General features: G+C 48.8%; 2 protein-coding genes across 2 annotated transcripts in view; one reads left to right on the top strand and one right to left on the bottom strand.

The window, feature by feature from the left end:
* Nucleotides 1–3638, top strand: part of TONSL (tonsoku like, DNA repair protein) — a 72063-nt gene extending 68425 nt beyond the window's left edge. Inside the window, exon 27 of the mRNA XM_068238160.1 lies at nucleotides 3340–3638. The gene's annotated coding sequence lies outside the window, so the exon portion shown is untranslated. The remainder of the gene's footprint in view (nucleotides 1–3339) is intronic.
* A 16586-nt stretch (nucleotides 3639–20224) lies between these two features.
* FOXH1 (forkhead box H1) overlaps nucleotides 20225–25559 on the bottom strand; it is a 48269-nt gene continuing 42934 nt past the window's right edge. The window contains exon 3 of the mRNA XM_068238452.1: nucleotides 20225–21645. Coding sequence (XP_068094553.1) covers nucleotides 20629–21645 — 1017 coding nt within the window. The 3' untranslated portion in view covers nucleotides 20225–20628. The remainder of the gene's footprint in view (nucleotides 21646–25559) is intronic.

The raw sequence follows: 25559 nt of genomic DNA, 5'->3' as shown, positions 1-25559 counted from the left end.
CTCCTCTGAGGACAGTCAGTGACATGACTATGTACTCTGTAATGAGCTGCAGAAGATGTCAGTGCTATATAAATACATAATAATAATATGGTAGGACATTAGACTATGACTATGGTAGGATTAGAGTGTGAGCTCCTCTGAGGACAGTCAGTGACATGACTATGTACTCTGTAATGTGCTGCAGAAGATGTCAGTGCTATATAAATACATAATAATAATATGGTAGGACATTAGACTATGGCTATGGTAGGATTGGAGTGTGAGCTCCTCTGAGGACAGTCAGTGACATGACTATGTACTCTGTAATGTGCTGCAGGAGATGTCAGTGCTATATAATACATAATAATAATATGGTAGGACATTAGACTATGACTATGGTAGGATTAGAGTGTGAGCTCCTCTGAGGACAGTCAGTGACATGACTATGTACTCTGTAATGTGCTGCAGAAGATGTCAGTGCTATATAAATACATAATAATAATATGGTAGGACATTACACTGTGACTATGGTAGGGATTAGATTGTGAGCTTCTCTGAGGACAGTCAGTGACATGACTATGTACTCTGTAATGTGCTGCAGAAGATGTCAGTGCTATATAATACATAATAATAATATGGTAGGACATTAGACTATGACTATGGTAGGATTAGAGTGTGAGCTCCTCTGAGGACAGTCAGTGACATGACTATGTACTCTGTAATGTGCTGCAGAAGATGTCAGTGCTATATAAATACATAATAATAATATGGTAGGACATTAGACTATGACTATGGTAGGATTAGAGTGTGAGCTCCTCTGAGGACAGTCAGTGACATGACTATGTACTCTGTAATGTGCTGCAGAAGATGTCAGTGCTATATAAATACATAATAATAATAATAATATTATGGTATGACATTAGACTATGACTATGGTAGGATTAGATTGTGAGCTCCTCTGAGGGCAGTCAGTGACATGACTATGTACTCTGTAATGTGCTGCAGAAGATGTCAGTGCTATATAATACATAATAATAATATGGTAGGACATTAGACTATGACTATGGTAGGATTAGAGTGTGAGCTCCTCTGAGGACAGTCAGTGACATGACTATGTACTCTGTAATGAGCTGCAGAAGATGTCAGTGCTATATAAATACATAATAATAATATGGTAGGACATTAGACTATGACTATGGTAGGATTAGAGTGTGAGCTCCTCTGAGGACAGTCAGTGACATGACTATGTACTCTGTAATGTGCTGCAGAAGATGTCAGTGCTATATAAATACATAATAATAATATGGTAGGACATTAGACTATGGCTATGGTAGGATTAGAGTGTGAGCTCCTCTGAGGACAGTCAGTGACATGACTATGTACTCTGTAATGTGCTGCAGGAGATGTCAGTGCTATATAATACATAATAATAATATGGTAGGACATTAGACTATGACTATGGTAGGATTAGAGTGTGAGCTCCTCTGAGGACAGTCAGTGACATGACTATGTACTCTGTAGTGTGCTGCAGAAGATGTCAGTGCTATATAAATACATAATAATAATATGGTAGGACATTACACTGTGACTATGGTAGGGATTAGATTGTGAGCTTCTCTGAGGACAGTCAGTGACATGACTATGTACTCTGTAATGTGCTGCAGAAGATGTCAGTGCTATATAATACATAATAATAATATGGTAGGACATTAGACTATGACTATGGTAGGATTAGAGTGTGAGCTCCTCTGAGGACAGTCAGTGACATGACTATGTACTCTGTAATGTGCTGCAGAAGATGTAAGTGCTATATAAATACATAATAATAATATGGTAGGACATTAGACTATGACTATGGTAGGATTAGAGTGTGAGCTCCTCTGAGGACAGTCAGTGACATGACTATGTACTCTGTAATGTGCTGCAGAAGATGTCAGTGCTATATAAATACATAATAATAATAATAATATTATGGTAGGACATTAGACTATGACTATGGTAGGATTAGAGTGTGAGCTCCTCTGAGGACAGTCAGTGACATGACTATGTACTCTGTAATGTGCTGCAGAAGATGTCAGTGCTATATAAATACATAATAATAATAATAATATTATGGTAGGACATTAGACTATGACTATGGTAGGATTAGATTGTGAGCTCCTCTGAGGGCAGTCAGTGACATGACTATGTACTCTGTAATGTGCTGCAGGAGATGTCAGTGCTATATAATACATAATAATAATATGGTAGGACATTAGACTATGACTATGGCAGGATTAGATTGTGAGCTCCTCTGAGGACAGTCAGTGACATGACTCTGTAAAGTGCTGCAGAAGATGTCAGTACTGTATTATTATTATTATTGTTATTCAGTATTTATATAGCGCCGACATCTTACGCAGCGCTGTACAGAGAATATAGTCTTGTCACTAACTGTCCCTCAGAGGAGCTCACAATCTAATCCCTACCATAGTCGTATGTCTATGTATGTATCGTGTAGTGTATGTATTGTAGTCTAGGGCCAATTTTTTAGGGGGAAGCCAATTAACCTATCTGTATGTTTTGGGGATGTGGGAGGAAACCGGAGTTCCCGGATGAAACCCACGCAGACACGGGGAGAACATACAAACTCCTTGCAGATGTTGACCTGGCTGGGATGTATAAATACTAAATAATAATAATATTGCCCAGTCAGTCCGTACAGTACAGTCCCCAGAATTGTGCAGCAGATGGCGTGTTGAGAAAGCAGAATCTGTTACACCCACTGAAGAATATGGACAGTTCCTATGCACTAATGTATTGCGTTACTGATGCAGTAGTGTGAACAAGTCTTCAAAGTGAAACTACAATCAAAATTTCCCCTGTGAGCTGAAATATTAGCTACCCCATAAAACTTGTGGACAAACAAGTTTTTTCATCAAGTTAGTAAAAGGGTTAGTAGACTGTGTTTCGCTTCACTGGGAACGTTATCACTGCCACAGAAGATCATTGCATTGTTCTTTGAAAACCAATTGCAGTTGATAGAACTGAGCCAACGCAGTGTTTTCTTTCTGCAGGATTTAGTGCCTGTGGTAAGCATTGCAGACAGGATTTTCCAGAATTTGATGATATACCATACTCCTGTAATGAATGACCTCTAGCAAGTCCTCTGAGCTGCAGGGACTTGTGATTTTACACAGATGACATTAGTTTGGGACAAATGTAAATATAACTCAGTGGACAGTAAAGTGTGGGAAAACAAGTTTTATATTCTATACCAGACTGTAATTCCACTGTATGCCTGTACTTGCATCTATTTTATGTCAGTACTGTTAATTTTTTTTTTTTTTTTTTTTTACTCCGTCGTTTGTTAATTCACAGAGGCGGTGATGAGGCCAGCAACAACAGACGTTTTATGGTCCTTGTTGGAAATGGTATTGCTGCTGATGCTTTGCCCCGAAGTTCCTGCAGGTCTGTCACTGTGAAGCTGAAGTTGTAGCACTTTATTTGGGTCTGCGTCTCCTGGCATTGGTCCACATATGGATCCCGTGCTGGCCCTCAGGACTGAATCCCGTGCTGGCCCTCAGGACTGAATCCCGTGCTGGCCCTCAGGACTGGATCCCGTGCTGACCCTCAGGACTGGATCCCGTGCTGACCCTCAGGACTGGATCCCGTGCTGGCCCTCAGGACTGGATCCCTTGCTGGCCCTCAGGACTGGATCCCGTGCTGGCCCTCAGGACTGGATCCCGTGCTGGCCCTCAGGACTGGATCCCGTGCTGGCCCTCAGGACTGGATCCCGTGCTGGCCCTCAGGACTGGATCCCGTGCTGGCCCTCAGGACTGGATCCCGTGCTGGCCCTCAGGACTGGATCCCGTGCTGTACTGGAACCTGTGGTACAATTATGTTCCTTCATCAAGCAGCTGGCCCAGTGGTTCTGCTCAGATCTTGGTGCTCGGAGTCTGTTGTCTGCTGCAGATCCTGAAACCACAGGATACACATCACTCCCAGATTCTCATCAGGCATAACTTGCAGCTTCCTCTCCAGCTCGTCATCCGTTATTCTGCTCCACCAAATATCTCTCATTAGAGAAGTTGCCCAATTCTACGTATATTTTGGTTGTAAGCCATTACACATTGCCATTGTCAAGTCTGTACTGCGGTGTAATGATAACTGGACGGCCTCTTCCTGCTCCTGTCCGCTTCTCTCATTCCAATCCTCCTTTATTTGCTGCTCCCATATGGTCCTCCAGACTCGGCTCCTCTTATCTGGTCCTCCAGTCTCCGCTCCTCCCATCTGTTTCTCTAGTCTCTGCTTTTTCCAGCTAACTGGTCCTCCAGTCTGCTCCTCCAATCTGGTCCTCCAGTCTCTGCTCCTCCCATCTGTTTCTCTAGTGTCTGCTCCTCCCAGCTAGCTGGTCCTCCAGTCTCTGCTCCTCCCATCTGTTTCTCTAGTGTCTGCTCCTCCCAGCTAGCTGGTCCTCCAGTCTGCTCCTCTTATCTGGTCCTCCAGTCTCTGCTCCTCCCAGCTGGTCTTCCAGTCTGTGCGCCTCCCATCTGTTCTTCCAATCTATGCTCCTCCCATCTTTTCTTTCAGTCTCTGCTCCTCCCATCTTTTCTTCCAGTCTCTGCTCCTCCCATCTGATCTTCTGGTCTCTGCTCCTCCCTTCTGGCCTCTGTTCCTCCCATCTGTTCTTCTGGTCTCTGCTCCTCCCATCTGTTCCTCCAGTCTCTGCTCCTCCCATCTGTTCTTCTGGTCTCTGCTCCTCCCATCGTTTCTTGCAGTCTCTGCTCCTCCCATCTGTTCCTCCAGTCTCTGCTCCTCCCATCTGTTCTTCCAGTCTCTGCTCCTCCCATCGGTTCTTCCAGTCTCTGCTCCTCCTTTCTGGTCTCTGCTCCTCCCATCTGTTCTTCCAGTCTATGCTCCTCCCATCTGTTCTTCCAGTCTCTTCTCCTCCCGCCTCTCTTGGTAACAGCTGTATTTGCAAGAATTGGGAAACGTGGCCCTCTGCTAATTATATATGATTGAGAGGGATGTCCTGCCCCCCTGGTCACTGTACAGGAAGCTGCAGCTAAGCAACGTGTCAGTTACCTGGCAGTTCACACTGACAGCTTCTCATGTGAATTCAGCGAGGACTGGCAGGTGTGATCTGCGCCAGGACTCTGGAATAACGGAGATCCGTAATCGGGATTCATTGGAATTTACCGGCGACGCCCACCACTGATCGGCCACATGCTTCCCGCTCATTATTGTGGACGCCATAGTTCTTCATCCTTCCTGCATTTCCTCCAATCAGCCAAATTCTCGTTATCGGAAAACCCAGTGACAACTTGTCTCAGATCCTCAGCACCATTTTTCCTGCTTCAACAAGAGCAGCTTTGTGGCAGAATTGGGGCTGTTTGTTTTTAATTTCTTGATGTGTATACATGTGTGTGTGTGTGTGTGTGTTTCTTTTTTAATCTATGGATATATTTATATATATTCTACAAAACTGCAGCCAAGTGTTTTTTGTTGCCCGTAGCAACCACATTTCTTTATTGTCCGCACTGCACTGCAGAATGGGAGCTGGACTCTGATTGGCTGCTGTAATATAGACTCCGCCCCTCAGTGGGCGTTAGATAAGCTGTACAGTGAATATTGCTGAGGAGATGTATTTGTGTTTCTGTAAATAAACTGATATCACATCACTCTGCTCCGCCTCCTCTATAACATCACTCTGCTCCGCCTCCTCTGTCACATCACTCTGCTCCGCCTCCTCTGTCACATCACTCTGCTCCGCCTCCTCTGTCACATCACTCTGCTCCGCCTCCTCTGTCACATCACTCTGCTCCGCCTCCTCTGTCACATCACTCTGCTCCCCCTCCTCAGTCACATCACTCTGCTCCGCCTCCTCAGTCACATCACTCTGCTCCGCCTCCTCTGTCACATCACTCTGCTCCACCTCCTCTGTCACATCACTCTGCTCCGCCTCCTCTGTCACATCACTCTGCTCCGCCTCCTCTGTCACATCACTCTGCTCCGCCTCCTCTGTCACATCACTCTGCTCCGCCTCCTCTGTCACATCACTCTGCTCCGCCTCCTCTGTCACATCACTCTGCTCCGCCTCCTCTGTCACGTGTGACTGTTTCCCACAAGCTGGTGTTACATTTATTCACATTTATGCAGCCGGGAGCTAAGCCAACGACTGAGGACTGATCAGATTCAGCAATCTGTATCTGGTTCAGCCCGGGGCACAGGTCTGGTTCAGCCCCGGGGCACAGGTCTGGTTCAGCCCGGGGCACAGGTCTGGTTCAGCCCCGGGGCACAGGTCTGGTTCAGCCCGGGGCACGGGTCTGGTTCAGCCCGGGGCACGGGTCTGGTTCAGCCCGGGGCACGGGTCTGGTTCAGCCCGGGGCACAGGTCTGGTTCAGCCCGTAGGAAAGGTCTGGTTCAGCCCCGGGGCACAGGTCTGGTTCAGCCCGGGGCACAGGTCTGGTTCCGCCCCGGGGCACGGGTCTGGTTCAGCCCGGGGCACGGGTCTGGTTCAGCCCGGGGCACGGGTCTGGTTCAGCCCGGGGCACGGGTCTGGTTCAGCCCGGGGCCACGGGTCTGGTTCAGCCCGGGGCACGGGTCTGGTTCAGCCCGGAGGAAAGGTCTGGTTCAGCCCCGGGGCACAGGTCTGGTTCAGCCCGGGGCACAGGTCTGGTTCAGCCCCGGGGCACGGCTCTGGTTCAGCCCGGTGTACGGTTCTGGTTCAGCCCGGGGCACGGCTCTGGTTCAGCCCCGGGGCACGGCTCTGGTTCAGCCCCGGGGCACGGCTCTGGTTCAGCCCCGGGGCACGGCTCTGGTTCAGCCCGGGGCACGGCTCTGGTTCAGCACGGGTCTGGTTCAGCCCGGGGCACGGGTCTGGTTCAGCCCGGGGCACGGGTCTGGTTCAGCCCGGGGCACGGGTCTGGTTCAGCCCGGGGCACGGGTCTGGTTCAGCCCAGGCAGGTTCCAGCTCCCTGTAAACCAATTACTTGCTTTTAACATTTGTAATTTCACTCTAAAGGTGCGTACACATGCAGTACTTCCGCCAACGACAGGTCCTTCAGACCCTCCCACTGGGCGGACGTTCTGCTGACAGTAGCACGTGTGTACGCGCTGTCGGCAGACTAATAAGACTGTTTCTGAACGATCCGCTGAGCCTTATCAGTCTGCCGACAGAGCATACACACGTGCTAGTCTGTCAGCAGAAGGTCCGCCCAGCGGGACTGGATCCCATGCTGGCCCTCAGGACTGGATCCCGTGCTGGCCCTCAGGACTGGATCCCGTGCTGGCCCTCAGGACTGGATCCCGTGCTGGCCCTCAGGACTGGATCCCGTGCTGACCCTCAGGACTAGATCCCGTGATGGCCCTCAGGACTAAATCCCGTGCTGGCCCTTAGGACTGGATCCCGTGCTGGCCTTCAGGACTGGATCCCGTGCTGGCCCTCAGGACTGGATCCCGTGCTGGCCCTCAGGACTAGATCCCGTGCTGGCCCTCAGGACTGGATCCCGTGCTGGCCCTCAGGACTGGATCCCGTGCTGGCCCTCAGGACTGGATCCCGTGCTGACCCTCAGGACTATATCCCGTGCTGGCCCTCAGGACTAAATCCCGTGCTGGCCCTTAGGACTGGATCCCGTGCTGGCCTTCAGGACTGGATCCCGTGCTGGCCCTCAGGACTGGATCCCGTGCTGGCCTAAAGGACTAGATCCCGTGCTGGCCCTCAGGACTAAATCCCGTGCTGGCCCTTAGGACTGGATCTCGTGCTGGCCTTCAGGACTGGATCCCGTGCTGGCCCTCAGGACTGGATCCCGTGCTGGCCCTCAGGACTAGATCCCGTGCTGGCCCTCAGGACTGGATCCCGTGCTGGCCCTCAGGACTGGATCCCGTGATGGCCCTCAGGACTGGATCCCGTGCTGTACTGGATACTGTTGTGCAATTCTGTTCCCTTATCAAGGAGCTGGCCCAGTGGTTCTGCTCAGATCTTGGTGCTTGGTGATACGCATCACTCCCAGATTCTCATCAGGCATAACTTTCAATCAGTTATCCTGCTCCACCAAATATCTTTCATTAGAGAAGCTGCCCAATTCTAAGTATATTTTGGTTGTAAGCCATTACACGTTGCCATTGTCAAGTGTGTACTGCGGTGTAATAACTGGGCCGCCTCTTCCTGCTCCTGTCCGCTTCTCCCATGCCTGCTTTTACTTTATTTGCTCCTCCCATCTGGTCCTCCAGTCTCTGCTCCTCCCACCTGGTCCTCCAGTCTCTGCTCTTTCCATCTGTTACTCCAGTCTCTGCTCCTTCCATCTGTTACTCCAGTCTCTGCTCCTCCCATCTGTTACTCCAGTCTCTGTTCCTCCCATCTGTTACTCCAGTCTCTGCTCCTCCCATCTGTTTCTCCAGTCTCTGCTCCTCACATCTGTTCTACTAGTCTCTGCCCCTCCCATTTTTTTCCAGTCTCTACTCCTCCCATCTGTTCTTCCAGTCTCTGCTCCTCCCATCTGTTCTTCCAGTCTCTGCTCCTCCCATCTGTTCTTCCAGGCTCTGCTCCTCTCATCTGTTCCTCCAATCTATGCTCCTCATCTTTTCTTCCAGTCTCTTCTCCCATCTGTTCTTCCAGTCTCTGCTCCTTCCATCTGTTCTCTGCTCCTCCCATCTGTTCTTCCAGTCTCTGCTCCTCCCCTCTGTTCTTCCAGGCTCTGCTCCTCCCAGCGCTCCTGGTAACAGCTGTATTTGCAGGAATTGGGAGACGTTACCCTCTCTGCTGATTATATATGATTGGGAGGGATGTCCTGCCCCCTGGTCACTGTACAGGACGTGTGTATGCACTGTCGGCAGACAAATAAGACTGTGTCTGAACGATCCGCTGAGCCTTATCAGTCTGCCGACAGAGTGTACACACGTGCTAGTCTGTCAGCAGATGGTTCGCCTAGCAGGAGGGTTTGAAGGACCCGTCGTTGGCGGAAGTAATGCGTGTGTACGCACCTTAACCTCCCTGGCGGTAAGCCCGTGCTGAGCACGGGCTATGCCGCCGGGAGGCGCCCCACTGGGCCGATTTGCATAATTTTTTTTTTTTGCTGCACGCAGCTAGCACTTTGCTAGCTGCGTGCAGTGCCCGATCGCCGCCGCTACCCGCCGATCCGCTGCTATACGCGTCGCCGCAGCCGCCCCCCCTCCCAGACCCCGTGTGCTGCCTGGCCAATCAGTGCCAGGCAGCGCTGTGGGGTGGATCGGAGTCCCCTTTGACGTCACAACGTCGGTGACGTCATCCCGCCCCGTCGCCATGGCGACGGGGGAAGCCCTCCAGGAGATCCTGTTCTTTGAATCGCCGGCGATCGGAGGGGCTGGGGGGATGCCGCTGAGCAGCGTCTATCATGTAGCGAGACCTCGTCTCGCTACATGAAGAAAAAAAAAATAATAAAAAAAATACGTATTTGCTGCCCCCTGGCGTATTTTGCCAAACCGCCAGGAGGGTTAAAGGTGCCACTAATGATAAAATCTCATTGTATAGTCTTACCCAGGGCTGTGGAGTCTGTCTAAAAATCATCTGACTCCAACTCCTCAGTTTATGAAACCACCAACTCAGACTCTGACTCCAGGTACACAAAATTGCTTCGACTCCGACTCCACAGCACTGGTCTTACCACTTCCATGTAATATGAGGAATATCTTATGCTGGGAATATACAGGTCGATCCGGCGGCCGATTAGCCGCCGGATCGACTCCAGCCGCGTCACCGCGGATCGATTGCCGCTCGTCCCCGCCGGCGCTCCTTATCGGTGCTCGATTCCCTGCCATTGTCCGTAGGTGGGAATCGAGCTGGCGCGGGTCGAGCGGCATGATCGGGCCAGCAGAAACGTACCGTGTATCCCCAGCATAATGCCTAGTACACACCATACAATTCTCTGTAAGATTTTCTGTAATTAGATTATTTTCTGTAAAGTACTGGTAGAGACTGGTAATTATCTCTGGTGCATTGTCTTCTGGTTATCTCCTGCTGAGTAGAACAATGCCTAATTGCTCGGCAGATAGATAATCTCTAACATGTTGGAAATTATCTACCTGGCAGGGAAATCTAAAGCCACATCTACACGCATAGTTGCGGCTCCGATCCTTCTTATCAATCGAACCGCTGATGCGGCTCGATTGATAAGATACGACAGGACGGATCTCCTCACCGCCGATTCCCTGCTCGCTCCCCGCGAGGGGACAATGGCAGGGAATCGAGCAGAAGATAAACGGCGCCGGCGGGGACGAGCGGGGATGCGGCGGGCACGCGGAAGAGGCCTAATCGACCCGCCGGATCGGAGCCGCATCTACGCGTGTAGATGCGGCTTAAAGGTGGCCATACACTGGTCGATTTGCCATCAGATTCGACCAACGGATAAATTCCTCTCTGATCGAATCTGATCAGAGAGGGATCGTATGGCTGCCTTTACTGCAAACAGATTGTGAACCGATTTCAGCCTGAAACCGTTCACAATCTGTGGTGGTGGTGGTGGTGCTGGTGCTGCCGCTCCTCCCAAAGCATACATTACCTGCTCCGCCGGCGCAACTCCGCCGGTCTCCGCTGTCTTCTCTGCTCTGGTCTGGTCTCCGGGTCCGGCAGGCTTCACTTCTTCCTGTCTAGGGGAAGTTTAAACAGTAGAGCGCCCTCTACTGTTTAAACTTCCTGCCGGGACAGGAAGGAGACCAGGGGAGTCGCGCCGGCGGAGCAGGTAATGTATTGCAGCTGTATTGTGACGGTCGTCGGGCACTCGAACGCCGCTAGCGACGCGCTCCCTACCTACGGGCGATCGACAGTAACTTCCCGCATAGAGCGATCGTCGGGATCGATCTATTTCGGGGCGAAATAGATCGAAATTTAGCGTTACAGTTAACGATTTGACAGCAGATTCGATCCCAGTGATCGAATCTGCTGTCGATCGGTGGGGGATCGGCCTAGTGTATGGCCAGCTTAATGCTGGGCATTCACGGCGTCGAGGGGAGGATTATTAAACGAGCCTAATGGCTCGATTGATAATATCCGATGTGTCCGATCCCCGCAGGCGGACAATAGCGGCGAAACGAGTGGGTAATAAGAAGCACCGGCGGGGACGAGCAGGAATCGATGAGCGAGGACGCGGCGGGGGTCGATCTGACGGCTAATCGGCCGCCGGATCGACCCGTGTATGCCCAGCATAACAGAAAATTGTATAGTGTGTGCCTAGGTAATGCACAGTGTTTACCCTTCCACTATGTAGATTTGGTAAGATTGTATCACTGGTGGGCAACAAGACTTGTTACACACCATGCAATTTTCCATCAGATGGTCGTGTAGATAATTTCTGGCAGGTCTGATCTGATTTCCGATCGTTTTTCTGACCGATTTTCTATAGAAGTGATGGGAAACCAATCAGAAACAATCGGAAATCAGATCAGACCTGCCAGAAATGATCTTTCCGACCGTCTGATGGGAAATTGCATGGTGTGTACAGGGCATGAACACCGTGCAATTTTCACTTCACACTTCAGATCCGATTTCCGATTCAGAAAAAAATAAATATATACAGCCTACGGATTGCCAGCTACAGATCCCAGCTCCAAATCGCTCTGTTTGATTGGAAGCAGATTGGACTTACTGACTCGTTCTGTGTGTAGGTCCTTCCCAGTCATTTGCAATCAATATCCAGTCTGAAAAATGATCAGAAATCTGATCGGACTTTGAAAGAAATGTCATACATGTGTGCTGGCTTCTCCTACATCCAATCGCAGGGAGGGGGGGGGGGGGGGGGCTGTACTCTGTTTTCCTTGCTGGGGGCTGAAAACGTATTTTCTTGGTAAGGTGAAAAATAGCAGCTCTTGTGACTCCTCCCCTCACATCCTTTTGTCCCTCCCTCTACTGGACTGTGACTCCTCCCCTCACATCCTTGTGCCCCTCCCTCTACTGGACTGTGACTCCTCCCCTCACATCCTTGTGCCCCTCCCTCTCCTGGACTTTGACTCCTCCCCTCACATCCCTGTGCCCCTCCCTCTCCTGGTCTTCATAATCTGAAATATTAGTCTTGGATATTGCACTTCCTGCAATCTGGGTGATATCATGTAATACTACACTTAGTTTTGGTGTATATACTATAATAATGTTTCTCTCAGCATAATGTAGTATTATGTAAATAAATCCCATTTCTAGCCAGTATTTAAAAAATAAAACGATCCCTTTATAATGTGAGAACTGCCATTTACAACAGATTATGCCAGTGAGAATGGGAAGTAATCCTCTGTATGTCAGGAGGAGGGTCAGTGACTCTGGTAGCTGTGACTGGTCCCCTTGCCAAGCTTAACCTCCCTGGCGGTCTTATTCTTTCCAGATTTTAGGGTCTAAAATCAGTCCGATAGTTTTACATCCTTTCAGACCCTAAAAACCGCAACACAATAATTCTGCTAGAACGCCTGCGGCAGCCCAGCCGCTTACTTACCTCCCTGGGATCCAGTGCTGCAGTTCCCACTCTGTCCTCCGGGTGATGGTGTAACCCTATAGTGAGATTGCCAGCTGTTGTCATGACAGACAGCGATCTCACCAGGGGGAGGCAGAGCCTCGGATGACAGGAAGAGGAATAGCTGCTGGCAGCTGATCCCGGGGGAGGTGAGTGAAAACGCCTGCTGTGGGCCATTGCTCTGGATAGACCTTGCAGCAGTCATCACAAGTCAGGCTCAGGGTTACCGCTCTAAGCTGCAGATTTCCAGCCCCGAGGCTGACTTGGGGTTACAGGAGGAGATGTTGGCAGAGCTTCCAGAGAAAGGCTGCATTAACCTGACTCAGAGTTACCCCGTGGAAGGACACTTCAGTTGAACAAATAACTACCTGGGGCTTTCTCCAGCCCCCTGTAGTCTGTGGGCCTGATCACCATCATCTTGTGCCACTGTGTAGTCTGTTATCCAGCCCACCCAAGCTACACCGCACGTGTGACCCCCAGATCGTGCTATGGAAGCATGCGCCGTCAGTCTGAGCCCCAGATTAGTACGAGTCTATACTCTTTGTTTAGCTCAGGTAGTTTTGTTGCTGGAATACCTGCAGTCTTCCTTCATTCTATCTGGGCAGTTGTGGCTCAGCCCTCTTCTGATGAGGTGTGACAGGCCCTTCTTGATAAGTTAGCTTTGGTAGTAGGAAAGACAGCCAGGGCCAGATTTGTACCTTTTACCACCCAAGGCCCACAATCGCTAGCCACCCCCCAACCAACAGTATCCCCAACCCCCCTCCAGAGAACAGGTAGACATACTGAAGGCACTTAAGGGACCTGAAAGTCCTTTCCTCATCCCAGGAGTAATAAAACGCTGAGTATATTCATAAACTGCAGTAAGATGAATAGGGAGCATAAAGTCTTACAGTAGGTCCGCACTAGAGCCGTTCCAGATCGAATCTGTGTCAAACTGATTTATTTGACACGGATCTGATCTGGTTGGCAGGTGCGTTCCAGTCCACGCACGCGTCGATATATACGCTCACCGGTGCTGCTCGCTCCCTTGCACAGCCTGGAGGCCAGCAGAAGCATAGCTCTCCATAGGCTGGAACAGGCCAATTCTGCCTAGCAACAGGGAGACTTTTCATTGGTTCGACACGCTGGTGATGGGTGGCGGAACATGCAAGTGTACGTCATGGCGGCGCAGCGATTAGCCTAGTGAGAGCGGACAGTGTCCATTCTCACAGGCTGGCATTGGACACGTTTTCCCATCAAGTCCAGACTCTCCGCGACGTTTTCTGTGAAACAGATCCGCGTGCAATCTGTGCTGCTACACAAGTAGGTCCTATTTTTACCATGGGATCAGCTTCCTGCATTTTTAAAAATGTATCCCATGGATGCATTATTAAAACAAGTGTGAACCGGCCCTAACCCATGATGAGTAGAGTGTAATGCATGTAAAAACAAAACAGAGGACACTGAGAGCCCAATAGTGCAATATTGTCTGGTAAGCTCAATATATAATGTAATGTCAAAGGTTCTTATACTCACAAAGGTGGGTTACCATCAGGCAACCACTTGACAGGCAGGTGGGGAGTATTAGTACCTGACCCCACTCAGGTATAAAAGTCGCTCTCTGTAGATAGGAAAATGGGGAAAGAACCCCTCCACCAGGGGTGGACTTAATCGTGCTGTAATATGTAGGAACAGAGGCGCCAAGCAGAGTAAAGCAATGTTCTAAAAATGATAAAAAGAGGGAAGTCGAGGTGGACTTACCTCCCTCTGGTAGTGGACATATACTCAAATGCAGAGTAAAAAATATACAATTTATTCACAACTCCATAAAATCGCAATGCGTTTCGCGGTCAACAGTCCCACTTCATCAGGCAGTACAGGAGCATATAAAACTGGTTTAGGTCCATAAAGCGTGTGAGAGTGTGTAATGCATGGATTGTACTTCACACACATTATGCTGCTTACTGCTGTTTAGTAACTGTATCCCACTACCAGAACTCCGCACAACACATCATTGTGCACTGGAAAAGAAACAGGTGCAATCACGATTTGTTATTAACCTCCCTGGCGGTCAATTAAATCTGTCAGGGAGGCAGTACAGCACTATTTAATTTTTTTTTTAATCATGTAGCTAGCCTAGCGCTAGCTACATGATAACCACTGAGCAGCAGCATCCCCCCACCCCCTCCGGCGAGAAGGCCCATCAAGAAATCTCATTCTGAACGGGATTTCCATTAGGGCTTCCCCCATCGCCATGGCGATGGGCGTGATGATCAGAGTGAGTCCCTATCCACCACTCAGCGCTGCATGGCACTGACTGGCCAGGGAGCACACGGGGTCTCGGGGGGTGGGGGGGGGGAGCACCCTCTAACGCAGCAGGTAGCGGCGAATCGGTGGTGATCGAAGGTAACACGCAAAGTGCTAGCTGCGTGTATTAAAAAAAAATGCAAATCGGCCTAGCGGGGCCTGAGAAATCCTCCGCAGCGGCTTACCCCGTGTCCAGCACGGGGTTACTGCTAAGGAGGTTAAACAAACAATAGATGAAGTCAATATGTTATAAATTGATAATAATGGCGACACCAAAATGCATTTGTGAAGAATCTGATCATTGCCAAGCCTCCTTCAGACTCAATGCTACCTTTCAGGCCTCGTTCAGGTCATTTAGCGCAGATGGCTGTGCGATCGGAACGCAATACGTACGATCACACCCTATCTGCGCAGCAGATCCCATGCACTACAGTGAATGGGATCTGCGCCGCTATTCCCCAAAAATGCATGTAGCAGTGCGATAGCGCATCGTACTGCTGCGCAACGCATATGATGGGAACAGTAGAAGGGCTGTCTATGCCCTTCTCACTGTTCTTGCTTGTTGCACACTCTGCCGAAATGCTCACAGCAGCGTGTATAGTCTGAACGAGGCCTTAGGCTCCCTGCAAATCAGTTTTCCGATTTCAATTTGCAATTCCGATTTTCCCTGCATGCGATCAACAGAAAAACTGAGGAAAATTCCACAGGATGCAGTACAAAAATCGGAATCTGATGAAAAAACGATTAAAAATCAGAATTGTGTGCAGGGAGTCTTAAAGATACCCAAGGTTATATGATGAGATAGACATGTGTATGTACAGTGCCAAGCACACAAATAACTAGGCCGTGTTCCTTTTTTTCTGTCTCTGCCTGAAAGAGTTAAATATCAGGTATGTAAGTGGCTGACTCAGTCCTGACTCAGACAGGAAGTGACTACAGTGTGACCCTCACTGATAGGTAAGTGTTTTATAGTTGGAATTTAACAGAAAATGTCTTCTAAAAGAAGAGATAAAAAGGGGTCAATAGTTCATAGATTTTAGCTCTGGCATACTTCAATGAATGTGTCATTAAGTAAAAACAATAGTTAAAACTTAAAAAGTAGATTTAAATATAAGATAAAACTGTGAAATCTCTTTAAAAAAAAAAGTAATTTTTTAGGAGAAGGAAGATGGATATGATCGTTTATTTTCACCTCAGGTGTCCTATAAAATGAGTCAGCAAAGGGGTAAGATTCAGCTTCAAAGGGGCTGCCGTAAATTTCTCTGGGGAAAAGTGGCCCATTTCTAGGGGTGTCAATGAGAAGCAAACAATTTAGAGTTGGTGCAAGGTTATGCAAATATATGCAGCTTAAACATGAACCAATCAAATCCTGCTGAGGTAACATTTGATTGGTCCATTTTTAAGCTGCATACATTTGCATAACCTTGCACCAACTCGACATTATTTGCATCTCATTCATCCCTCCCAGTTTCCAGGATACAGCCATTACCATCAGTTCAGAATAGTCAGCCATTTCCTGTAACAGTGAATGAGATACAAATTCATGCAACTCGCATACAAATTTGCTACTTGGAATTGAGCCAACCATATGTACTGCCTGGCAATTGGGCTCCACCCATTTCTACACAGCATACAATTTTCATGCAAGACAGTATTTCTCTCTCATTGACCATCTTTCCTGACAGACCATCTATGGGCCATATGCAATTCACGGTTTCTCCTGGGTGACATTTTCAAACCTTATCAATAAAATGCATTTTAAGCCACCAGCCAGCAGGAAAATACTCAGAATTTTGGTACCTTTTCACCTACATTTTAGTACTTGCAGAGTGCTTAAAAAGTTACTGTCTATTGTAGATGAAAAATGATCTCCTAGGAGAAAGCGACTTGCATCTGGCCTGAATGTCAGCGCCAGCTGAGCCATTTGTTTCTTGTTCGGTCTGCGGCCCAGATGCAATTCACTTTTTCATCTGCGTTTTCTCCTAGGAGATAGTTTTTAATCTTCAATTTAAAATAATTTTTCAGCACTTTTCAACTAAAAAAAGTACAAAAAAGTAGGTGAAACGTACTATCAAAATTTTGAGTACTTTCTTGCTTTCTGGTGGCTTAAAAGGCCTTTTATTGACAAGTTTAAAATTATCACCCAGGAGAAAGTTTAGCTGAAAAAGTGAATTGCATATGGGCCTGTATGTTCAACCCTGACTCATACCGAAAGATCTCCAGATACCTCCCCGCCCGGACCCTCCGTTCCTCACAGGAGACACTTGTCCTCTAGCCTGGTCATCTCCTCTCACATCCAAGACTTCTCACGGGCTGTCCCTTTCCTTTGGAAAACCACAACTGGGTAAAAGAGGTACCCTGGTGGGTAAGAAGAATCTAAAAACAGTTTAAAATCAATAAAGAAAATGAGGTAGCTTACCTCAGACTAAATCTTTGTAACAACAAAATATTTTATTGGTAGCACAGGCAACGCGTTTCGCGGATCAGAGCCCGCTTCCTCAGGTCAATAACAGTGCCAAATTTGAAAACAGAATCGGTAAAGGGAGCCTCGGTGGGCATCTGTCCCCTTTTTTTTTCCAAGGAGAGCGACCCTATCCAGGTCCAGTAGGATCACCCCGAGTGGAGTTTGGTTTATTGTCTCCACCTGCTTCCTGTGGTTGGTTGCCCCTCTGCAACCCACCTTTGTGAGTAGCCATATACATTTTTCTAACCACTTTGATTCATAACATACTACACTATGGGGCTCCCGTTTTGTTTCCCGTGTCTTTTCACAGGGTGCTGAGACCACCCACACCTCTCCTCACTTTCCTTTGGAACGCCCTCCCTCAGCCGGTTCGTCATGCCACGAGTCTGGAAACCTTCAACTGCACCCTGAAAACACACCTGTTCAGACAAGCCTATAATTTGCTAATGGCAGCACTGAAGGCACACTGGCTCACCCACTAATCCTGGTGTTTCCTTCCCTTTTGTTTCCTCCCCACTACCCTCTAGATTGTAAGCCCGCAAGGGCAGGGACCTTCTAGTGTTTCCTCCCCACTACCTTCTAGATTGTAAGCTCACAAGGGCAGGGACCTTCTCCTAGTGTTTCTCGTACATATGTTAAAATTACAGCAGTATATGTACCAACTACACATCAACTATGTATGTATTTGTATTTATGCTATTCAATGGCATGACTGTACAGTGTCTTTTACTTATGTATATTTATTCCCATTATGGCCTCGATTCATAAAGCATTACCTCATGCGGTAATGCTGAAAACAGCAGACTTTACTGACCACTTAGCAAAATGTCAATTCATAAAGGCTGTTACCGCATGAAAAGCTGACATTACCGACCAGGGAGATAAATTACCGACTTGGCTGCAGTGACCGACAACACATGTCAGTAAATTGTCAGCAAATGTCAATTCATAAAGCTTTCAACAAGCGGAAAGCCTGACGGTAGTTACCGACACCTCTAGTGAGGCGATAACAAGTTACCGACAGCTCTGATGAATGCAAAGTGCAGAGAGCCGAAGTCTGTTTGATTCATCTGTGGAGAGAGCCAGAGAGCCATCTGAGTGAATCATTTCAGCAGGCAGGGAAAGACTGTGTGACTCATCTGTCTGAGTCATCAGTGGAGAGAGTCGGCTGTGTGAGTCATTTCAGCAGGCAGGGAAAGACTGTGTGACTCATCTGTCTGAGTCATCAGTGGAGAGAGCCGTCTGTGTGAGTCATTTCAGCAGGCAGGGAAAGACTGTGTGACTCATCTGTCTGAGTCATCAGTGGAGAGAGCCGGCTGTGTGATTCATTTCTGCAGGGCAAAGAGGGAATCGGGACACTGCTCTACTCTACCGCTCAATGGGCTGCGGTAATTTACCGACCTCCAAGGGCAGCTGGGGAAATCTTTATGAATTAGCACACAGACCGGGAAAATACCGAGTGCGGTATTTTCCCGACAAGATTTTTTTTCGCACTGCTGTTTATGCATCGAGGCCTATTTGTTTGTACTATGTACAGCGCTACGGAAGATGTTGGCGCTATATAAATAAAAAAGAACATTTCCAATATACACATCAGAGGATTTGTTCCTGTAAATAAACCACACACACACCAATGTCACCAGCACTTCGTTTTATTACAAATCACAAGCGCTGCCTTTTATAAAGTGCAAATCCATCATATTCAGGACTAAAAATAATATTTACACAATAAAACAAAAAATACTGGATGTTTTCGGGCCATTTGGAACTAACAAGATGCTGTTTATTTGGCTCAGCGGGAAACCTTCAAAGAATTCGCCATCTTCTCAAACCCAACGGTGTCTCATTTGTAGATCATCCAATGTTGGGATCCATGTTCAGCTGGTAGCCTGGCTTAAATCAAAACAAATTATTTTGCGGAAAAAAAAAATTGTAGCTGCATTCCAGTTGGAAATGGAAAAGTGGAAAACCTAAGCTAAGTGGGCAAAAGTCAATGTGAAAGTTTATAAGGAAATGTGTCAGAAGTATCCAACTTGTTCCTTGAAACAGGTGAAATACATCACTTGAGTCACAGAGCTGATGACCCAAAAGGGTGGAGCTCTGACAGTGGTGGGTGGAGCTCTGACAGTAAGGCTATGCAGGTATTAGCAATGACAATAGATTACCTTTAAATAATTTTATTAAGTTAGAATAGCTGGTGGAAGCTGTAATATATTAATCACTATTCTTGTCACTTATCAAGAAAGGATTCAGCTTCAAGCCAGCCTAATTTTATTTACTATTTTTTTTTATTAGAACCTTCCACACTAGAGGTGGTGGTTTTAAACCTGCTGGCTCCGATATCAGCGCACCCATTTTAGAACATACTATTAGTCTTGCACCATTTCCAGTTCCGAAACTGCAACGTTTCAGGGTCAACAAATGATCCCATAGAAGTTGGGACACTAAAAGGCACTTTAAAAATTTTTAGTAAAACATTTAGAACCGCTATAAAAATCATTTCCGTTTGCTTATCTTCGCTAATCTCATAGTGGTGGCCAAGATGTTGGAGAATATCTGACCAAGGTTGGTTTCAATATGACCAAGGTTGGTTTCAATATGACCAAGGTTGGTTTCAATAATGTTCATTACAACTTTCCTCTTATGGTCCCACTGACCAAGGAGAAAAATACAGAAAAATATAGTCTAAAAACGTTCTCTACAGTGCATGGCTGAAGTACTAAATAGTAACTTGTGTCTTGTGAGAAGAAATCATCTCATCAAATCCTGGTATAGCTCACTACAATGTCAACCATGATCTCAGTTCTCCAGTCACCTTTCTAATACTATTACACAGAGAATCTAGCATCGAGATGAACAAGTATCGGCCGGTATCAGAACCTCTGCAGATCTCTCCCCACTTTAGTCGGAGATAGAATTAGTCAACTTGTTTTTAATGTTCCAGAATAGCCTAAAATGTCAATCTCTGCACTGGGTTGACTGTTCTATCTCATTCAGCAGCAGGCAAATCGCTGATGAAGAACACCCAGATAAAATACCCTGTTACGTAAAATATTTCATGACAACATTTTGGTTTGGATCTCTGAAAATCCATTCAAGCACTTTATCTCAAAATCTGAGGTGTCTAACTTTAGAGTCCATGGAAGCCCTTGGCAGGCAGAGCTTCCCTTGAAAAATAATGACGATCTCTTATCTGCCACGTTTAGTTTTGTGCAAGTCTTAAATCACACGCGCTAAAGAAAAACTAATAAAATATACTAAAGAAAACTAGTAAAAAAATAAAATTCAAATATAAAAATTCAGATTGTCTATCACGCAGCTCTGAAGAGCCTTTGTATTATTGCACCATTATTTTGGGCATTCACATTTTGGCATCAGGAACAGTGCAAGGAAGGATGCAAAATTAGGTACATCCCTCCAGTTATTCAGGAATTTAAAGAGATTTTTTTAGAGATGCCTCTGCCCAGGATTTGGTGCATTGAAGCTTGCCAGGTACTGACTGAGAAAAACTGGGTGGACAACATCTGCAGGATGACTGTTTAACACATCAAAAACACTCTTGTTGGGTGGCACTGCCCTCAACAAGCTGTCAAGATCCATTGAAGGGGATTGAGGACCCTGCATTTCTGGTCTACTGTTGGCTGGTTGTGGCAACAAGGCCCAGTAGGTGGGGCTTCTATAGGAGGATGGGGAGGAGCCAAGGTTGTAGCAATTCAGTTGGGTAAATGGGATAAAAGGCAATGCACTGGGTGGAGCCACCACATTGGGGGCAATGCATTTTGTATAGGAAGTAGGCAGGTCAGAGGCCAGGCAAGGGACCTTAGACGGTGGGACACCTGGAGAACATCTCTCTACGTCAGAGTTAGAAGAGATGCTTGTGTTGTCCTCTGTGGGTCGTTTAGTGGAACGACGACGTGTCTGAGGATGCGTTTCAGCCTCTTCATCAGAACTCCAAGGGGAGATGGTGGAAAGACTGGCAGAGGAGGAAGAATACAAGGACTGGACAGCTGAAAAGTTGGGACTTATTGAGTGCTGATGGAAGCATGAGTTGGCGTGGTTGTACAGGTTGGGACTTAAGGACCAGATGGTGTCAGAATTAGGTTTTTTGCATTTTTTAGCCCTTGCGACATCTGGTAAGTCAGCGTCCTGCAGATCGGGGAGTAGAGAGTCAATCATGAAGGAGGAGTTGAGTTTGCTCGTCATGCTTGTCTGGTGGGCATCTTCCCCTACGGTCAGGGAACTGGTAGGAAAGAAGCTGGTGGGTAGTGACGGCTGGCAGACATCAGTCTCTCCGCGTTGCTTGGAGTCCTGTAGGATGTATGGCGAGAGGTCTTCAACATAGAACTTTAAGCCGTCACGAGCCATGACCGTGTTCTGAAGCTTCAGGGCATCTGGGCTGATGCGAGACACGTCCACTGTCCAGAAATTCCCCTTGCCTTTGGGGTTCTTTGGGTCCTTCAGCACCTGTACAAGAGGCAAAGAGACGCATCAAACCTCCTCAGAAATTCTAAACTTTAAGGCGATAAAACCTGCCTATTGGTCAAACAACTTGTGAAAGGCAAACTCCACCCAGGACTACAAGGGGTTGGATACAGAGGGAATAAGATTCAGCGCGTTCTTGGTCTACAGTACTTTTTGCCATCATAGAGGTCTAATGAAGGAGAATCCCAACTGGAGTGAACAAGAAGAAAAACATTTTATAGATCAAAGGTCAACTGACCCGAGATGGATATGGAGGCTGTCATATTGGTTTCCTTTTAAACAATGCACATGGCCTGGCATACTCTAATACATTTAGCCATGGCCCCTGAACAAGCATGCAGCAGATCAGGTGCTCTGACTGTGTGACTGGTTTAGCTGTATGCTTGTTTCTGGTGTGATTCAGACACTACTTATGCCAGAAAGATCAGCAGGCCAGCCAGGCAATGTGCATTGTTTAAAAGAAAATAAAAATGGCAGCCTCCATTTCAGGTGTGCTTTAAGGAAATGTCACCCTCACCGACCCATCCCCCCCCCCCCTCCCACTACACCCGTACTCAAATTAGTGTGCGGTGTTAAAATGTATGCCCTATAGCAGCTGCTATGGTTATTCCTCCACCACTGATTAGAAGCCATATTACCAAGTGAAGCCTGATCAGGCCGGATTTACCATAAGGCAGTATAGGCACGTACCTACAGGCGCCTGATGGGAAGGCGGCCCCACTCCCCTCCCCCGTGTGCCTCCTTCCCTATGCAGAGTCCTGAGCACAGTGTAACAGAGGCTACTCACCCAGGTCTCGGCATTCCACTGACCACATCTCCCTTCAGTCAGGGGCTCCTCTAGCTACTAGGTAGCCAGAGGTAATCTCAATATTAACGGACTCCTGTAGCTACCTGTGACATATGGGAGAGGTGACAGCTGGGACAGGCAGCACACTTGTGCTGAGATTTATGGAGGGCGGAGTCTAAGGTGCCGGGACATCTGTGCCTATATGCTCCTGTGATGTAAATCCAGGCCTGCATGCATGGAGGGCGGAGTCTAGGGTGCCAGGACATCTGTGCCTGTAGGCTCCTGTGAGGTAAATCCGGGCCTGCATGCATGGAGGGCGGAGTCTAGGGTGCCAGGACATCTGTGCCTATAGGCTCCTGTGATGTAATCCGGGCCTGCATGCATGGAGGGCGGAGTCTAGGGTGCCAGGACATCTGTGCCTATAGGCTCCTGTGGTGTAAATCCGGGCCTGCATGCATGGAGGGCGGAGTCTAGGGTGCCAGGACATCTGTGCCTATAGGCTCCTGTGATGTAAATCTGGGCCTGCGTGCATGGAGGGCGGAGTCTAGGGTGCCGGGACATCTGTGCCTATAGGCTCCTGTGAGGTAAATCCGGGCCTGCATGCATGGAGGGCGAAGTCTAGGGTGCCGGGACATCTGTGCCTATAGGCGCCTGTGATGTAATCCGGGCCTGCATGCATGGAGGGCGGAGTCTAGGGTGCCAGGACATCTGTGCCTATAGGCTCCTGTGATGTAAATCCGGGCCTGCATGCATGGAGGGCGGAGTCTAGGGTGCCAGGACATCTGTGCCTATAGGCTCCTGTGATGTATATCTGGGCCTGCATGCATGGAGGGCGGAGTCTAGGGTACCAGGACATCTGTGCCTATAGGCTCCTGTGATTTAAATGCGGGCCTGCATGCATGGAGGGCGGAGTCTAGGGTGCCAGGACATCTGTGCCTATAGGCTCCTGTGATGTAAATCCGGGCCTGCATGCATGGAGGGCGGAGTCTAGGGTGCCAGGACATCTGTGCCTATAGGCTCCTGTGATGTAAATCCGGGCCTGCATGCATGGAGGGCAGAGTCTAGGGTGCCAGGACATCTGTGCCTATAGGCTCCTGTGATGTAAATCCTGGCCTGCATGCATGGAGGGCGGAGTCTAGGGTGCCAGGACATCTGTGCCTATAGGCTCCTGTGATGTAAATCTAGGCCTGCATTCATGGAGGGCGGAGTCTAGGGTGCCAGGACATCTGTGCCTATAGGCTTCTGTGATGTAAATCTGGCCTGCATGCATGGAGGGCAGAGTCTAGGGTGCCAGGACATCTGTGCCTATAGGCTCCTGTGATGTATATCTGGGCCTGCATGCATGGAGGGCGGAGTCTAGGGTGCCAGGACATCTGTGCCTATAGGCTCCTGTGATGTATATCTGGGCCTGCATGCATGGAGGGCGGAGTCTCGGGTGCCAGGACATCTGTGCCTATAGGCTTCTGTGATGTAAATCCGGGCCTGCATGCATGGAGGGCGGAGTCTAGGGTGCCAGGCCATCTGTACCTATAGGCTCCTGTGATGTAAATCCGGGCCTGCATGCATGGAGGGCGGAGTCTAGGGTGCCAGGTCATCTGTACCTATAGGCTCCTGTGATGTAAATCCGGGCCTGCATGCATGGAGGGCGGAGTCTAGGGTGCCAGGCCATCTGTACCTATAGGCTCCTGTGATGTATATCTGGGCCTGCATGCATGGAGGGCGGAGTCTAGGGTGCCAGGACATCTGTGCCTATAGGCTCCTGTGATGTATATCTGGGCCTGCATGCATGGAGGGTGAAGTCTAGGGTGCCAGGACATCTGTGCCTATAGGCTCCTGTGATGTAAATCTGGGCCTGCATGCATGGAGGGTGGAGTCTAGGGTGCCAGGACATCTGTATCTATAGGCTCCTGTGATGTAAATCCGGGCCTGCATGCATGGAGGGTGAAGTCTAGGGTGCCAGGACATCTGTGCCTATAGGCTCCTGTGATGTAAATCCGGGCCTGCATGCATGGAGGGTGAAGTCTAGGGTGCCAGGACATCTGTGCCTATAGGCTCCTGTGATGTAAATCTAGGCCTGCATTCATGGAGGGCGGAGTCTAGGGTGCCAGGACATCTGTGCCTATAGGCTTCTGTGATGTAAATCTGGCCTGCATGCATGGAGGGCAGAGTCTAGGGTGCCAGGACATCTGTGCCTATAGGCTCCTGTGATGTATATCTGGGCCTGCATGCATGGAAGGCGGAGTCTAGGGTGCCAGGACATCTGTGCCTATAGGCTCCTGTGATGTAAATCCGGGCCTGCATGCATGGAGGGCGGAGTCTAGGGTGCCAGGACATCTGTGCCTATAGGCTCCTGTGATGTATATCCGGGCCTGCATGCATGGAGGGCGGAGTCTCGGGTGCCAGGACATCTGTGCCTATAGGCTTCTGTGATGTAAATCCGGGCCTGCATGCATGGAGGGCGGAGTCTAGGGTGCCAGGCCATCTGTACCTATAGGCTCCTGTGATGTAAATCCGGGCCTGCATGCATGGAGGGCGGAGTCTAGGGTGCCAGGCCATCTGTACCTATAGGCTCCTGTGATGTATATCCGGGCCTGCATGCATGGAGGGCGGAGTCTAGGGTGCCAGGACATCTGTGCCTATAGGCTCCTGTGATGTATATCTGGGCCTGCATGCATGGAGGGTGAAGTCTAGGGTGCCAGGACATCTGTGCCTATAGACTCCTGTGATGTATATCTGGGCCTGCATGCATGGAGAGTGAAGTCTAGGGTGCCAGGACATCTGTGCCTATAGGCTCCTGTGATGTAAATCCGGGCCTGCGTGCATGGAGGGCGGAGTCTAGGGTGCCGGGACATCTGTGCCTATAGGCTCCTGTGAGGTAAATCCGGGCCTGCATGCATGGAGGGCGAAGTCTAGGGTGCCGGGACATCTGTGCCTATAGGCGCCTGTGATGTAATCCGGGCCTGCATGCATGGAGGGCGGAGTCTAGGGTGCCAGGACATCTGTGCCTATAGGCTCCTGTGATGTAAATCCGGGCCTGCATGCATGGAGGGCGGAGTCTAGGGTGCCAGGACATCTGTGCCTATAGGCTCCTGTGATGTATATCTGGGCC

This window comes from Hyperolius riggenbachi, chromosome 5, assembly GCF_040937935.1.
Source record: "Hyperolius riggenbachi isolate aHypRig1 chromosome 5, aHypRig1.pri, whole genome shotgun sequence".
In the NCBI taxonomy this organism is placed as follows: Eukaryota; Metazoa; Chordata; class Amphibia; order Anura; family Hyperoliidae; genus Hyperolius; species Hyperolius riggenbachi.
Note: the sequence above shows the minus strand (reverse complement) of the source record. Positions and strands in the feature narration are given on the sequence as shown.